The sequence below is a fragment of the Microcebus murinus genome, chromosome 1, assembly GCF_040939455.1.
Source record: "Microcebus murinus isolate Inina chromosome 1, M.murinus_Inina_mat1.0, whole genome shotgun sequence".
Taxonomy (NCBI): domain Eukaryota; kingdom Metazoa; phylum Chordata; class Mammalia; order Primates; family Cheirogaleidae; genus Microcebus; species Microcebus murinus.
In genome coordinates this window covers 129,332,850-129,351,272 of record NC_134104.1, presented here as the reverse complement: position 1 = coordinate 129,351,272, position 18,423 = coordinate 129,332,850, and the positions used below count along the sequence as shown (strand labels likewise).

At 38.8% G+C, this 18,423-nt stretch overlaps 1 protein-coding gene across 3 annotated transcripts in view; it reads right to left on the bottom strand.

The window, feature by feature from the left end:
• The window catches only part of KAT2B (lysine acetyltransferase 2B), a 100,661-nt gene that overhangs the window by 27,427 nt on the left and 54,811 nt on the right, over nt 1–18,423 (bottom strand). For 2 of the 3 annotated variants that reach the window (XM_020290022.2, XM_076005653.1), the window contains exons 6-9: nt 13,938–14,129; nt 10,231–10,337; nt 4,529–4,654; nt 1,429–1,565 (exon numbers count right to left, since the gene is read on the bottom strand). In XM_020290022.2, coding sequence (XP_020145611.2) covers nt 1,429–1,565; nt 4,529–4,654; nt 10,231–10,337; nt 13,938–14,129 — 562 coding nt within the window. The remainder of the gene's footprint in view (nt 1–1,428; nt 1,566–4,528; nt 4,655–10,230; nt 10,338–13,937; nt 14,130–18,423) is intronic. The other variant, XM_076005651.1, reaches the window with a different exon arrangement.

Sequence of the window (18,423 nt, the reverse complement as noted above, 5' to 3'; positions counted from 1 at the left end):
TGGTCTCGAACTCTTGGCCTCAAGCAACTCTTCTACCTCAGCCACCTGAGTAGCTGGGATTACATGCCCAGCTAAGATCTTTCTATCACAACATTCCAGTTTTCTGAATTATATTCAATATCACAAAATAAATGCTTATGGAAACAAGACAAACTAAAAATTGATAATTTAATCTAACAGAACCACCAAAAAAATTTTTTTAATGTTGTAAAATAATCTCTTCATTTCCTCGAAGCTGTCAGAAATGTCTTAAACCACCCTGCCCCCGGATGCAATGCAAACAGCAGTACTTTTACCAAAAATGCTTTACTTGAATCTAATCATTAGTAAACGATGAACATCCAAATAGAAGGATGTTATGCAAAACTAATAGCAGTCTTGCAAAAGATAAAAAAAGGACAGGGAATTGTTTTAGATTAAAGGAGACTAAAGAGATAAGAACTAAATGTAATGCACAATCCCTAACTAATCCTTCAAGGATAGGAACTAATGTTATAAAGTCATAATTTAGATATATCGGGAAATTGGACACGGGTTGTATATTAGGCTAGGGGTCTGCAAACTTTTTAGTAAAGGGCCAGATAGCATGTTATGTTTTGCTAGTCACACATCCGCTGTCTCAGATCTATTGTTGCAGGACAAAGGCAGCCACAGACAATATGTTTCAATAATACTTTATTTATAAAAAGTCAGTGAACTAAATTTGGCTTATAGGCTTCAGTTTGCCAACCCTGTATTAGAAAATACTGTAACCATGCTAAATTTCCTAAAAGTGATAACTGCATTGTGATTATATATGAAAATAGCCTTATTCTTATGAGATATAATACATGCAAAAACAATTAGGAGTGAAATGTTATGACATGTGTTTTTTAACTCTGAAATGGTTCCAAATGATTCACAGGAAAGAGAGAGAGACAAGAAGGAGAGAAACAGAGAAAGCAAATGTGGCATTAATGTTAACTGCTGAATCTAAGTGAAGAGTCTATAGATTTTTTTATCATAGAATATTTGCAGCATTTATAAGGGTTTGAAATTTTTCAAGATAAAAAGCTAAAGGAAGCCAAGTGTAGTGGCGTATGATTCCAGTTACTTGGTAGGTTGAGGTGGGAAGATTGCTTGAGCCCAGGAGTTCAAGATCAGCCTGGGCAACATAGTGAGACCCCATCTCAAAAACAAAAACAAAAAAAGCCATGGGAATGCCTTCAACTGTGTAAGATTATTAGTAAGTGGCCCTGTGATGTGATACTCATCAAGGGGAATCACTTCTTGATCAGTTGTTCCTACCATCCCTACACTGACCCCCGGTTAAATGCAAACCAGGAAAGCATATAGTGCTCTCAGCATTACCATCCCCATTTCTGAAAGCTGGAGTGGCCCAGAGCAGACAGGAGCTACCAGCCGGCTGCCCAGGTTTACCCTGCTAACCTCTGGTCCGAGCATCGCTGCAGGGTCCGTGATGGTGGACATGACCTCATTGATTAATTCCATCGGAATATCCCCCATAACTCGGGGTTTCTTGGCCTCCTCTAAAACGTGAGAATCATTCATTTTCCTCTTTTCTCCTGTGAGGATCAAAATAAAAAGCAAACAATGGGTGGTTTTAAACACAAAACAGATTAATACACACCAACTAATCCAACTAATTTTCTAATAGCATTGATGGGTTTGGAGAGCAACTCTCCTTTTCCCAGGGGAAGAGGTGGCAGTGGAAGGTGGGAAAGAGAAGGGAGGAGTTCAAAATAACTGCCAATCCCAGATCCATAGAAAATATTTTCTATGATAATTTTTTAGCTTGATACATGAATTATTAAGGTATATTTCTCTTCATTTGCAAATGCAAGGGGATGAGTCTAGTTATTGTTGGTTAGTAATCTCTAATATAGTCCCTTTGAGGTAGGAGAACATGGTCTGCATGATATTAATATTAAAACATCAAAATTTTTTGAAACTTGCTTTATGGCCTAAAATAAGATCAATTTTTTATAAATGTGCAGTGTCTTCTTGGAAAGAATGTGTATTTTCCAATTTTGATCTCTACACATCCATTAGCTCAAGTTTATTGATCATGTTTTATGGGCTTCTAGATATTTACTGGTATTTTTGTCTGATTGAGCTAAGAATTACTCAGAGAAGTTTGTTTAAACCTTCAACTGTTGGCTGATTTATTTCTCCTTTTATTTATATTAATCCTCATATATATACACATATATATACACACACATACACATACAAACACACACAGGTAGGTATATGTATGTATATTATATATATCTATGTATAACATATTTAAAGTATAATAGGAATTATTATTTTAATAAAAAATTAAAATTAAAATGTCAAATTTAATTTTTTCATTATAAAATGGCCTACTTTATCTTTCATAATGTTTCTTTGCCTTAAGATGATGCCTCACAAGGCAAGCAGGGCCACTGACCAATGAAGTAGATGCCATCTCATCATGCTGGGAAAGGCCAACTTTCTCCCACTTTTCTGTGGTGGCTTTTTCTCCTTTCTCCTTTAATGTTTGTTTTTCTGGGGTTTTTTTCTGAAGTAATATGTGTTTATTCTACAATTAAATTTTTTTAGAATTTTAGATGTCTAGATATAATTCACTCCTCAAGCGTGAATCCCACTGAGCACATTTCCATATAGCATTCTCGTTATCTTTAGTTTAAAAAGAGAATAATAATATAAAGTATCTTATCTTCATACTATTAAGTGAAGTTTCTCAAGAATGGAAAAACAAGCTCCACATATACTCACCAGCAAATTGGTATTAACTGAGCAGCACCTAAGTGGACACATATGTACTACAGTAATAGGGTATTGGGCAGGTGGGAGCGGGACGGGTATATACATATATAATAAGTGAGATGTGCACCATCTGGGGGATGGTCATGCTGGAGACTCAGACTGGTAGGGGGAGGGGGAATGGGCATTTATTGAAACCTTAAAATCTGTACCCCCATAATATGCCGAAATAAAAAAAAAAGTATCTTATCTATAAAAGATGGTTCCATAAATATTACATATTACTTATGAAATAACCATTGTTGAGTTCTTATTTTTATACTTCTTTTGTTGTTGTTGTTGTTGTCTGAGATAAGTGAGAATATATTCAGACATTTGACCAGTAAGTTTTCAAATTCCCTGATTCCCTAAGAGTAATGCTGCAAATTACTTATTTCATAGCCTAGGTTTGTACCACACATTCCCTAAAACTGAAACACTGCTAATAGTGTTATAATATTAATAAGAAAGCATCTGAGGCTGTACCCAAGCTCATGGGCAAAGAGTTTCTGTATTGATCAGTGACGTCGTCCTTATAAGTGGAAGGAAGAATGGTGGCACATGCTAAATATTTGGTACTTCACATAAGGTCTTCTTCTTTCCCTCTTTCATAGCACTTCTTTTATTTCAAACTTTGGTCATGTTCAAGATTTGTTGAATGTCAAGTCTGTGGGCAGAAATGCAATCTTCAAAACATTCTACAACTGTGAAAGGCTTCTAGATGAAGAGATGTAAATGTTTATATTACATTAATGGTAAGATTCTGGTATCCACACCCTTTGCCATGTGACTTTGCAGTTATTCCTGCAGGAATGACAAAAGTTATTCCTTCAAAATTCCTAGACTGCATTTCTCCACTTCTCCATCTCTTGACTCTGAGTTCAACCATGTGACTTGTTTTGGATGACAGAATGAGGCGGAAGTGTAGTTTACCAGTTCCGAGCCTCACAGGCTGCAAGAGACTGTGTATTTCTGCTTGCTCTCTGGTGCTTCTTGCATCATCACAATAAGGACATGTTTTAGGTAGCCCAGGGGTCCTAGGACGATGATAAGGACTATGTGAAGCAGAGTTGCTTCAGCTTAAGTGCTCTGGCCAAGCCAAGCCCAGAAGAGAAGCACCAGTCAATGGGTAGACTCATGAGCAAACCCAGGTGAGATCGAGTGAGATGAGTTGAGTCAACTACCAGGTAACACGCTAAATGAATGAGCTAAGAGGATAAGTTATTGTAGTTTAAAGACTGCATTTTGGCCGGGCGTGGTGGCTCACGCCTGTAATCTTAGCACTCTGAAAAGCGGAGGCGGGGGGATCACTTGAGCTCAGGAGTTCAAGATCAGCCTGAGCCAAGAGTGAGACTCCATCTCTACTAAAAACAGAAAAAATTAGCTGGGCATGGTGGTGTATGCCCATAGTCCCAGCTACTTGGGAAGCTGAGGCAGGAGGATTGTGTAAGCCCAAGAGTTTGAGGTTGCAGTGCAGGAGGCTGACGCCAGGGCACTCTAGCCTGGGCAACAGAGGGAGACTCCATCTCAAAAAAAAAAAAAAAAAAAAGACTGGTTTTTGAGTTGGTTTGTTGCACAGCAATAACTAATCGATACAGCCCAAAGCCTAATCCAAAATGATTTCTAGCTATTAAAATTCTGGACACGTACAATCTGTAGTTGGTCTATGTCTACCTCAGATCATTGAGCTCCTGGGGCCAGTCACAGCCTTCTCTTATCTGCCCCAAGAGCTTACCTGGGTTTGCCTCAAGTCCAGAAGAGACTTTGCAGGCAGGACTGCTGCTCCCTCCATTTGGCTGCTCAAAGGAAGATGAGTTTGAATTGTATGAAACTGTCCCAGCCACAGGAGGAGGATTGATAACTGCCCCAAGAAAAGGAAAAGAAGGTATTAGATGACTCCTTGCTTAGGCAACAAGGAACCAATTGTACGAGAGACCATCCCATTCCTACCCAACACCACAAAGAAGTTACCTTTAAAATGAAAGAAATGAGGCATCAAGATAATAAAAGCAGTAATCGATTATAACTCATTGAATAGAAGGATATCTAGGTTCATATTGATAAAATAAGAAATAAATAAATAGAGAGAAAGCAAAGCTCTTCCTTAGAGAACACCAATAAGGAAGGAATTATGGAAGATAGTTAAAAAAAACAATCACCATTTGGCAGCTACCATATAATAATTGATTCAGGGAAGATATCTGCACAGTCTCAAAATATCTCTCTATAAAAGTACTTTTTTCTCATTTTTTATTTCAAAATATTAAAGAGCAAAAGTACTTTTTTATTTGTTTTGTTTCGTTTTTGAGACAGAGTCTCACTCTATTGCCCGGGCTAGAGTGCCGTGACATCAGCCTCACTCACAGCAACCTCAGATTCCTGGGCTCAAGCAATCCTCCTGCCTCAGCCTCCCAAGTAGCTGGGACTACAGGCATGCGCCACCATGCCCGGTTAATTTTTTTTTCTATATATTTTTAGTTGGCCAATTAATTTGTTTCTATTTATAGTAGAGACGGGGTCTTGCTTCTGCTCAGGCTGGTTCCAAACTCCTGACCTTGAGCGATCCACCTACCTCAGCCTCCCAGAGTGCTAGGATTACAGGCGTGAGCCACCACACCCGGCCCCAAAAGTACTTTTTGATTACAAAAGGGAAAGTGGTAACACTACGTAGAAGAAGCTAGTGAACATGACCTTAACCAAGTGATCAAACTTAATACCAACCAACAATAATGGGACAGGCCAACATCATACGCCTCCTGATATAATAGAAAAATTGCCATAAACCACATTGTTGAAACAAGAGGCAAGAACAGAAGACAGCCAACAGATTAGATAACGATATTATACCAAGGTGAAATTTGCTGAACAATAACTACACTGTTTTTTTCCTCAGCAAATTATTCTTCAGAATATACCATTTCTATGTAAAAGAGTGTCCCTGTTCTTGGGAGAAGCCAGTTGCCACTAGCAAAGGGGCATGATGCTTATGATTTTCAACTAATTTAGAGGAAAAATATATAATTTAAGGGGGAAAATACACACACACATACACACACACACATATATATATATAAAGAGAGAAAGAGAAAGGAAGAGTGGGTAAGGAAGGGATATTGATAAAAACAAGTTTGTTTCCATAGAGGTTGAACTAGCTTGCAGTAAAGAAAAAAAAGGAAAAGAAGTTTAAATGAATTAATGATTTTTTAAAGAAAAAAAATTATTAAAAAAAAAGGATAAAAACAAGTTTGGCAAAATGTTAACAACTGGTTTATACAGTTTATACAGTTTCTATTCTTTAACTTTTCTGTACGTTTGAGACCATTTCCAAACAAAAAGTTGTATTTATTTATTTATTTTTAATTTTTAGAAAAGACCATTGTACAAAGTAGGATGCTGCTTTGCCACTTGTGTTGCTGGTTTGTGCCTGATGAGGGGAGAGGTGATGAGGAACACAGACATTCTCAGTAACACCAGCCACATACAGGACACAGCACGGCAGGACAGGCATATGTCCACAGAGAACATTCACGTAAACGTCAATGCAGCCACAGTTGTCTGCAAAGGATATTCCCAGCAGCAAAGAAGATGACTGAATAAATAAACCAAGCCACAGAGAGACACCAACTCATAGCTCTTCTAACTGAATAACAACTGGTATGTAAAGAATCAGAATATACTAAAGAGCCAGGCTCTATGTTTTTTATTCCAACACACAGGGCTTCTGAATTTCAAACCACACGGAAGTGATTCTGAACAAAGAGGAAGCTCTGGTGATTTCAGAAGACATCTGAGTACCTTGCAGAACTTCAGAGCCATCATTATGTCATTTATCACAGTTGCATCAGTGAGCAGACATGCCAATTAAATAGAAGATTACACTCTCCTTTCCCCCCAAGAGAACACAGTGAAATTACAGTAGAACAGGAGAAAACAGCCCACTTCCAATGGCTTCAGGTAATACTAAAATGTACCATCCAGCTTAACTAAGTGACAACTTTAGCCACAGAAATAAACATGGAATTTCCATAGGGTCAGAGACAGCCTCTGCTTCTTCATCGTGTACTATGACAGGTAACAACATGGCTTGAAGTTGAGCAGATTGGGAGGATTCTGAGCAGGCAAAGGTCAAGGGGCGTTTTCACACAGAGAGAAACCCTCTCGAGAGACCCTCCAGAAGAGAACTAAGTTGACTCTACCAAATAGCTCAGTGTCCCCCTGCCTGAAGGAAGATACTGTCTTATTCACTCACTCCTCCCACAAGCACATGCTGCACATTGGCAGTGCACACTGACAGTGCGGTGTAGTGGTTAGAGCTCTGGGTCTTACTATAGTGCAGTAGTTAGGAATTAGATGGACATGGGTGTGAAAACCAACTCCGTCATTTATGAGCTCTGATCTTGGGCAACTTGCTTTTCTCCGACGTTCTATTTCCTTAAATTTGCTTAAATAATAACTCCAACTTCCTAGGGTTTATAAGAAGACTTAAAGACACAAAGCAAGCTTCTTAGCCAAGCACTTAATAAAAGTGTCAATTATTACTTTTATTGTGGCAAAACCAGGCACAAGGAGTTGCCACTCATAGGAGAGAGAAAAAATACAGAAAAAAAAAACGGGGCTAGGATAACATGAGATAAATATTGTGTGACATATCAGTTCTCAAATGATGCTGCATATTAAAATCATCTTCTTACACTTACATTTATAGCTTTTAAAAGTCCCTGGCCGGGCGTGATGGCTCATGCCTGTAATCCTAGCACTCTGGGAGGCCGAGGCGGGCGGATTGCTCAAGGTCAGGAATTCGAAACCAGCCTGAACAAGAGCGAGACCCCGTCTCTACTATAAATAGAAAGAAATTAGTTGGCCATCTAATATATATAGAAAACATTAGCCAGGCATGGCAGCGCATGCCTGTAGTCCCAGCTACTCGGGAGGCTGAGGCAGCAGGATTGCTTGAGCCCAGGAGTCTGAGGTTGCTGTGAGCTAGGCTGATGCCACGGCACTCACTCTAGCCTGGGCAACAAAGCGAGACTCTGTCTCAAAAATAAATAAATAAATAAATAAAAGTCCCAATGCCTAGATTTCACCCCAGTCAAATAATCTCACACTCTGTTAGGACAGCATTTAGAAATCAGTGTACAGTGCATTTCAAATCTCCATGGGTGAGTCATTGTGCAGCCATATTTAAGAACCAAGGATATAGTCAAGGCTCAGTGAAAGTTTGAAAGAAGAAAGATCCAGTTCTTGCTAGAGGGCATAAGAGGAAGTAGAAAAGAGTTCGTAGGAAAATATGCCATTTGAAAGCTAGCTATAGAGGGGGCAAGGCAGAGGATATGTCTAGTAACCACAGACAGTATGTCTAGTAAACTCTAACTGCTCAGGTCTAGAGGGAACAGGTAATACACATACAGAGGCCTTGAAGCATTACAGGTTTTGGACCAGAGAAAGATGAAATTAAGGCCTAAGGTAAAAAAAAAAAAAAAAAAAAAGACACAAACAAACATGTCTTTGATAACAAGAGTTCAAACAAAAAGACCTTGATCCAAATAAAAATACCTCATTCCCTAAGTACTCTGGTTTGTAGAAATTTGATTATATTTACAACTAAACTTGGGCTCTAGATGAAACATTCTTTAAAAATCACCTCCTCAGGCCAGGCGTGGTAGCTCACCCCAGTAATCCTAGCACTCTGGGAAGCAAGGTAGGCGGATCACTCAAGGCCAGGAGTTCAAAACCAGCCTAAGCAAGAACGAGATCCCCGTCTCTACTAAAAATAGAAAGAAATTAATTGGCCAACTAGAAATATATAGAAAAAATTAGCCGGCATGGTGGCACATGCCTGTAGTCCCAGCTACTCAGGAGGCTGAGGCAGGAGGATTGCTTGAGCCCAGGAGTTTGAGGTTGTTGTGAGCTAGGCTGACACCATGGCACTCTAGCCTGGGCAATAGAGCGAGACTCTGTATCACCAAAAAAAAAAAAAAAAGTCACCTCCTCAAATGCATTATGTTGAGCTAAAGTCATCAGACTCAAAAAGTTATATGCTATATGATTCCATTCATATGACATTCTGAAAAAGGCAAAACTATAGGAACAAAAAACAGATCGGTGGCTGGCAGGGCTGGGAGTAGGGCAATGAATGACCTACAAAGGGGTACAAGGGAATTCGTCTGGAGTAACATGATTGTCCTATATTTTGATGGCAGCAATGGGTACCCAAGTGTGTTTGTCAAAACTCACAATACAACAAAAAGAATGAATTTTACTGTATGTAAATTATACTTTGATTTTCTTTTTTAAAACAAGAATAAAATTTCCTTTGCAGAAGGCATATTCACAAGTCCCCATGTTACACCTTGAGCTAAAGCTCTACAAAAAACTCTTCACATCAAAATTCTGGATTCTTCTTTTCCCACAGCCAAATATAAATTGCTGCTTTGGCATTTCCTGCCAGACTTCTCCATCAAGTCTTCCTAGTGTCAAAGGCAGAAAATCACTGTGACTCCAGAAAACATCTGTCTTCTTTCCTCACAAAATGCCAACTGATGCCACTAGCAATGGCAAAAATGTCCTGCCCCCACTGGGAAGTATTTCACATCCTGAAGATGCAGGACTGTGCTCTTCCCCTCACTGTCCCACCATTATCCCTGGTAGTAATCTGATGCACAGACATCATAGTTTAAGAGGCTAGCCTGAAGGCCAGGCGCAGTGGCTGGCGCCTATAATCCTAGCACTTTGGGAGGCTAAAGCGAGCGGATCACTCAAGGTCAGGAGTTCGAAACCAGCCTGAGCAAGAGCGAGATCCCGTCTCTACTATAAATAGAAAGAAATTAATTGGCCAACTAAAAATATATAGAAAAAAAAATTAGCCAGGCATGGTGGCCCATGCCTGTAATCCCAGCTACTCGGAAGGCTGAGGCAGAGGATTGCTTAAGCCTAGGTGTTGGAGGTTGCTGTGAGCTAGGCTGATGCCATAGCACTCTAGCCTGGGCAGAGGGAGACTCTGTTTCAAAAAAAAATAAAGAGGCCAGCCTGAGACTTGATTTCTGGGCACATCTAGCCATTGACAGAGACTATAAGAATCTGTAAAAAAAAAACAGAATTTGACTATAAAGCCTAGCTACCTGGCATTTTATACCTCCTGTTAAATTGCAATGTGCCAGCTAAGCAAATTCTAGTTTTTTATTTTTATTTTTTTTTTTAACATTTGGTTTGCACCTGCACTCCTCGTTAATAGAGACACAGTTACAAGATTTGGTATACATCTGTTTTCTCCACATTAATAGGGATGCAGATGCAAGATCTGCCAATGTGTTTGCTTTTTTGCCAGCTCCAGTCTTTAATTTCCCGATGAAAAACATAAATAAATACAGAGTGAGCTACAACTAACACTTCAGGTTGGCCTTCCTGGTTGTTCTCTGATTTATGGAAAAAGAAACTTACCTGTTTGGATTCCTAGCTGGCTGGTTCTGGAAGAGGCTGAGAGAAAATCCTGATCCCAGATGGGAGAGTTTTGACTGTAAACTTCTTCTTCTAACATGGACAGAAACCTAGACACAAGAATAAAAGCAATAGGGCAATAATACGTAAATAAATAAATAAAACTAATATATTACTAAAAGGACAAAAGCCCTAATCATCTATGGCAATCATCTTAACATCAACGTCTCACCTTCAACACAGAAATATAATATAGATTTATGACTCAAATGATGATTTAGTTGGGCAGCCCTGGTATACTCAAATACAGAAATGCATTTCCATTAAGTTATCATTTTTTGATCCTGCATAGCTTGATACAACATAGGATACAAAAAAGCATTACATCATGGAAATACATTAGTCTTCCTCATTTGAATCTCAGAGGGAAATTTCAGCCCTCCATGTAGCTGTCACTGTCACTGTCATTACATCACAAAAGTTGCTATTATTTATCAAGTGCTTGCTTTGTGCCTGCTCTAAGAACTTCTTATTGAATCCTCATATCAATGCTATGTGTTATATATTTTATTTTTATTTATCATACATGTATAGCTCTTACGCCATGATAAGTAGTGTTGTAAGTGACTTAAGTATATTAACTCACTTGATCTTCATTATTACCCTATGAGATAGGATCCATCACTATGTTCATTTTACAGATGAAAAAACTAAGACACAGAGAAGTTAAATAGCTGGTCCAAATTCCCACAACTAGCAAATAGCAGGATCAGGATTGGAACCAGTGATTAATTACTATGCTTGCTAACTTCCTGCCACATTATAAACCAAATTGATCTCAAGTTTTGAAGGTCCATAGAAATCAGACAGAGACCTTGTTTAGAAATACAGATACTCAGTGTGAAATGTTCTTCAAAAAAAGAAATAAATAAGATTTAAAATATAAAAAAATTTTAAAAAAAGAAAGAAAGAAATATAGATACAAGTCCCACCTTAGGCTAACTGTACTAAAAACACTAAAAGTAGTTCAGAGTCATGAGGCTATGGGTGGTTTTATTCTTCTTTGTTTTTTTCCTGAACCAAATTTTCTTCAACATGTGCATTTATCACTTTTATAATACAATGAAATACAGATGCTAAACTTTTAAAAAAGTAAATAGGTGGATGGGGGAAAGGCACAAGTTAAAGCCAAGTGGAAGCAAAGGCAGCATATATGAAGAATAGGAAGATAAGGATATAAGCTCTGAAAATACATCTGAAAATGGCAGAGACCTCACTGGTGCTGGTCCCAGCTCTCACGCTGAAATGGTACCCAAGACTCAAATAACACCTCAGGCTTCAGTATGTGTGATTCTGCTGCCAAAACTGGAGGTATAAATCCCCAGCAGCCCCGAATGTTGTCATATTCAATGAAAAGGGATTTAAAAGGAGAAGTGGGTGGTAGTTTCACCCCACCATTAGTAATAGAGAAGAAAAGAAAGCAGCATTGATTTTTTAGCTCAACAGCATATGCATGCCAAAACTATGGGCTGAAGGAACAAAACACACTATAATTAGCAAATATATCTGCAAGAAGTAAAACGAATTTGCTGCGGGAAAAAAATTGTTACTATGCAAAGTAATTAAAATTTCTCTTTAAGCACCATAACAGGTGTGTGTGTGTGTGTTTGTGTGTGTGTGTTAGAAAAAGGAAGGATACTCTTTGTCTCTTGTTCCTTGACTCAGAGACAGATGAGAGCTATCATCCAAAAACATAAAATGTTACTTCTGTGGCAAGTGTGATAGAGAAATAAGTATGAAAATTGCTTTTATCTCGAAGGAAAGGCTCTTAGACCAGTTAAAAGGCAGCCACTGAAATACATGAGCATGCCCAGAATTTATAACCTCCCTTTGGGGTAACATCCAACTGCAGTTTAAGTGCTTCTCTTAAGAAAGAGAGAACCTCGTTCTCTTAAGAAAAATTTGACCATCGGGATGCTAAAATATACATGCAAATGTTGAGTGTTCAGCTAAAGCCCATCAGAATTACCCATGACATCCTCTATCTAAAGTTTAGGATTTGGGTTAAACTGACAGTTTGTCAGTCAAATCTATCAGAAAACCATTTTAGTGGTGGTGGTTGTTATTTTGGACCCAACTTATTTTAAAGGATTAAAACTATCTTTTACTGAGATACAAATTAGATAATTTAGTAATAGTATCTTAATAATAAAAACCTAATTTCTCAAATAAAACAGGGTTTCATTAATCTTTGATCAAGAATCTAATATCTCCTCTCAAATTCTATGCTCCACATCAGCAGATGTCAATGGGGTAGGGAAGGAAGGCTGCATCCTCCTTAGAAAGCATATTCAAATTATACCTTCTACCTCCCCCAGCAATGCCGATGTAGGTAGAATAACAATCACACAGTGAACTGTCTCCTTCGTGTCTTGCAGTCATTGCTCCATGATAAGTCATCAACTGCACTCTCAGCCCCTTGCTCTAGAACCCAGCCTCTTAGCTTACATTTTTGATTCTTAGCATTAAAAATGCATTTCCAGGGCCAATGGTGCAGCACTGCAACTTTCTATTGCTTTGACACATTTCCTCATTCAAAAATATTTAAATGATTCTTTATGTTTTGGAGATCTGGCAGGTACAAGCAACATGGGGCACAAGAGTATGTATTTTCTACAATAAACTGACTACAGAAGTCCAAAGATCATGCTGAAGGAGGCCTCTATTCCTGTCCAGCCCTGCTCTTGCAGTCTAGTTTCCAAAGATTAGTGGGGGTTAGCATACTATAATGAGGGAGGGGGTGGTTCACCAGTGCTTAGAAAGCACTGAAGAAGCAGAAGGGGTAAAAATAACCCTGCCACTTGAGTTTTCCTGCACCACTTCTGAGTGGCTGGAAACTACATCTACACATTCTCCCCTATCCTCCCTTGCTTCCTAGCAGCTGAATACAAAAACAAAGCACTGCCATATTCTATGAGACTCACAGACAATGCCCCAGGTAGGATGAGGTGGGGTTGAGGGAGCAATGACTACAGTCTGCACAAAGTCAAGCTAATAAATGGACTGGAAAATGCCCAAGAAGATTCACAAAGTGAACTGAAGGTCGTTTCTCCCTCCTCTCTAGGATGCTTTTCCTATCATTCCTGAGCTTGTTATTTATGCAGGTTTTGGCATTGTGTTCAGCAACTGCAAGACCTGGCATTAAAGAAAGACCAGCAAGCAGCACAATTCACAATTGCAAAGATGTGGAAACAACCCAAGTGCCCATCAATACATGAGTGGATTAATAATATGTGGTATATGTATACCATGGAGTACTATTCAGCTATAAGAAACAATGGTGATATAGCACCTCTTGTATTTTCCTGGCTATAGCTGGAACCCATTCTACTAAGTGAAGAATCGCAAGAATGGAAAAATAAGCACCACATATACTCACCAGCAAATTGGTATTAACTGATCAACACATAAGTGGACATATAGGAATAACATTTATTGGGTGTCGGGCAGGTGGGGGCGGAGGGGATGGGTATATACATACATAGTGAGTGCGATGCGCACCAACTGGGGGATGGACACACTTGAAGCTCTGACTTGAGGGGGGAGGGGAGCAAGGGCTGTATACGTAACATTAACATTTGTACCCCCATAATATGCTGAAAAAAATAAATTAAAAAAAAATTTAAAAACCAACAAGAACTTTTCCTTACTTTGGGAAATGGGTGAGGATTAGAGTTCGTTTCTCAAGAGGCAGTTTGTCCTTTTCCTGTCTTGCTTGTTCTAGGAGTTGTCTCCTCATAACAGTGAAGACTGAGCGAAGTAATGTTCTCCCAAATACCTGTGTGGTTTCGTACCGAGGTAGACTGTCACAGAACTGTGGCACATTGCAGTAACACAGCCACCTGAGCAAGGGGAGACAAGCACCATCAATAACTCATAAACCCCTAGGTCTTCTGAAATATCCAATTATGGTTACTCTTATACTATTAACCACAGAAACAGCAGCTAGGCCTACAATGACAAGAGGCAATATCAGTACTAGCTAGTGAAACTGGGGAATTCAACTAGCTAGCCCTTATACCATCACTTAGGTCCAGTTCTGTTAAAATCATCCTATTCTCCAGCATCATGCAGTGAGTCCTAGAGTCAAACAGTCCTGGGATCAAATCCCTGCTTTGCCGCTTAACTGGCTGCATGACTTAGGACATTTAATTATGCTATTCAGACTCCATTTCCTTCCCTGTAAAATGGAGACAACAATAATACCTACTTCATTGGGTTCTTGTGAACATTAAATGAGATACTGTACGCAAAGTGCATGGTGTAATTCGAGTTTCTGGTACATAAGTGGCAGTTTAAATAAAAGAAAAAATTAAAGGGGAAGCTGAGGAAGTCCCTTTTGTAAAAGAATCAGAATTCACCACCACCTTGTCTTCTGAGTAAAATTTAAGGTTTCTTTAAAATGCGTACGCAGCACTCACATATCACCGAAGCTTTGGTGGGAAGATAAAGATCTTCAAGACTGTTCAAAACTCACTCAAAATGCAGGAAGTAATAAGCTTCCACCATCTGTCGCCTAGGTACGCTTTTCAATGACTCAGATTCAAAGTCAAAAATATACTTCCGCATTGCACAAGGCTCAAGGAGGACCCAGACCAGAGAAACCAGGGGTTTTCTTGAGATCTGCCCACAGTTCTAGGGTACACTGGCTATATAGGTCATCCAACTTAGAAAGCACGCTGCACCAGTGGAGGGTAGAGAGTAGAAGTGTTATTTCGTAGATTCTTATTCCTTGGTAGCAGATCCAAATCATCCTCTTGTAGGACAGGACTGCTTCCAAAAGTTAAAATTTCTTCTCCTACCACTGCTTTCTAACAGAACGTTCTGTAATGACAGAAATTGTCTATTCTTGGACAAAACGGTAGCCACTAACCACATGTGGCTATTGAGCACTGGAAACGTGGAGAGGTAAGCCAAGGAACTAAATTTTAATCTTGCTAAATGTTTGTTTTAATAACCATATATGGTTAGTGGCTACTCCATTGGACAGTGCTGCTCAATACAGGATCTCCAGGATAGAGTAAGTGAAAACACAGTATATGGGAAGTGTAGACCAGTGTATATAGTATGTTACTTTTTGTGAATGAAAGAAAAAGAAATAAAAATATAGACAGTTTAAAAAAAAATTCTCCTATATGCTTTCCTATTCTCCCTTAAAGTGAGGGGAAGCTCTCTAATGTGCCCAACCTGCGATAGGAAGTTCCCAATAAACCATGAGCCCCTTAATGATGAGTGGAATAATATTAATTTACTCATACCTATTGACTTATTTTTTTAAATCTTATTCTGTATTATATCACATTTCCTCTGTGTGTGTGTTGGTGATGGAGATAGTGGTGGTTTGGGGGGTGTTCCACCTTTGGGGAAGAAAACTTTCATTGGTGTTAATTCATCTGCCTAGATTTAAAATCTTAAAACCCTGATGCTATTCCTATTCCTTCTTTCAACTTTTTTCTCTTAAAAATTTACACCTAAACAGCATCATATGTTTATAACATGGAAATAGGCATGGTGAGTGTTGTGTCTTGTCTGAAACAGTAAGAAAGGGCAGTAGAAAAAACTAGAAAGGGCATTTAATTTGCAATTCACAAAGGTGCTTCGGATAGAAATTCACCACCTCCAAAGCCAGTCTTTGGTGGATGCTGGTCAGGGGCCATTCAATGAACTCAAAAGAATATTTGGGACTCAGGGGAGGTCAATCTCTCAAATAACTAATTATGAAATGATAAATGTAAAGAGTTAAATAAACAGTCACAAACCTTAAAAATGAGAAGTTTAGTGCCATGAAACTTTGGCTATCAAAAGACTATTTGTAAGACTTAATATAATTATGTGTTGCTTAACGAAGGGGATGTGTTCTGAGAAACGTGTGGTCAGGCTATTTCGTCATTGTGGGAACATCACAAAGCGTTCTTATATAAACATAAATGGCACACGCTGAGGCTTCATAGGCTATTGCTCCTGGCTAGGCTACAAACCTATACAGCATGTTACTATACTGCATACTGTAGGAAATTATAACACAGTGGCAAGTATTTATGTATTTAAACATATCTACACATAGAAAAGTACAGTAAAAATATGGTATTATAATCTTTTTTTTTTTTTGAGACAGAGTCTCACTGTGCTGCCCGGGCTAGAGTGCCGTGGCGTCAGCCTAGCTCACAGCAACCTCAAACTCCTGGGCTTAAGCGATCCTCCTGTCTCAGCCTCTCAAGTTGCTGGGACTACAGGCACACGCCACCATGCCTGGCTAATTTTTTTCTATTTTTAGATGTTTGGCTAATTTCTTTCTGTTTTTAGTAGAGACGGGGTCTCGCTCTTGCTCAGGCTGGTCTCGAACTCCTGAGCTCAAGCAATCCTCCCACCTCAGCCTCCCAGAGTACTAAGATTACAGGTGTGAGCCACCACGCCCGGCCTGAATATGGTATTATAATCTTATGGGACCACCATTATATATGTGGTCTGTGGTTGACGGAGACATTGTTACGTGAAGCGTGACTGTTTTAAAAACAGTGCGGTCCAATAAAACTTTCTCTCTTTTTTTTTTTTTTTTTTTGTTGTTGTTGTTTAAGACAGAGTCTTACTCTGTTGTTTGGGCTAGAGTGCAGTGGTGTCATCATAGCTCATAACAACCTCAAACTCCTGGGCTGAAGTGATCCTCCTGCCTCAGCCTCAAAGTAGCTGGGACTACAGGGGCACATGACCATACCTGACTAATTTTTTCTATTTTTAGTAGAGACAAGGTCTCGCTCTTGTTCAGGCTGGTCTCAAATTCCTGACCTCAAGTGATCCTCCCGCCTCGACCTGCTAGAGTGCTAGGATTACAGGTGCAAGCCACTGTGCCTGGCCTGTCCATTAAAACTCTCAGTGATAATGGGACTATTCTATATCTATGCTGTATAATACTATAGCCACCAGCCACAAGTAACTACTGAGCACTTACAATGTGACTAGTATGACAGGGGAGTTTGATTTTTTTTTTATTTAATCAATTTCAATTTCACTTTTAAATGGAAACAATGTAAAATATTTTTCCATTAAACATAATTTTATTGTTTTGGTAGGACTCCATTTAGCTTTGTTTCAAATTTAGCCACTGGATTAAGATGTCCTGTAAGTGTAAAATACACACTGGATTTAGAAGACTTAGTACAAAAAAAGAAAGTTTTAATAAGTGCTCACATTGATTACATGGTGAGATGACAATATTTTTCTACATATTGGGTAAAACAAAATATATTATTAAAATTAGTTTCCTGCTTTGTTTTTAATGTAGCTACTATAACATTTAAAACGACACACATGGCTTGCATTTGTGGCTCACATTATGTGTCTCTTGGGCAGTGCTGATTTAGAGTCTAAAGAACATTTCCATCAGATGTCTGAAGAGCAGTCCACAGATATCTGAGACTCTAAGACTAATGTTATTTCTGCTACAGAGATGACAGGTTATAAATATTATCATAAAATCATATCCAAAAGTGCTTAACAGGTCACTCAATCTTCCCAGGGTAGAGGAGACAGCATAGATAGTTATTATCTAGTAAAATTTTTCAAATAATGATTTCCCATTCATTTCCTCTAAGAATCATTTTATGGACCTCGATTTATGCTTTTTTTTTGCTTTGTTTTGTTTTTACTTCCAGGGATTAATCTTATTTTATAATCTGCAAAGTATATAACAAATAAGACAAGGAAACTGAGTCAACTTGTGGTTCTGTTTCATTTTGGGGGGGACGGGTGCTGTTTTAATAAATTGACGTGTTCATTGCATGTAGTGAGACAGAAAGAAGGAAATGGGCATCCATGGGCACATATATTACCCCAAAGATTTAACCGTAGGAAAAGATTTTACCTAAATGACTGATTTCAGGTCTCCAAAAAGAAATAAAATGATAGTTTATTCATTTTTGTATGTCTAATAGAGATGGCCTTTGTTATGGTATTTATGTTCAAATAACTCTCTCATACTTTTTACATCATCATCATGATTTGCAATCTCCTTGCTTTCTTTAAAACATGAATAGAGCCGGGCGTGGTGGCTCACGCCTGTAATCCTAGCACTCTGGGAGGCTGAGGCGGGTGGATTGCTCGAGGTCAGGAGTTCGAAACCAGCCTGAGCAAGAGCGAGAC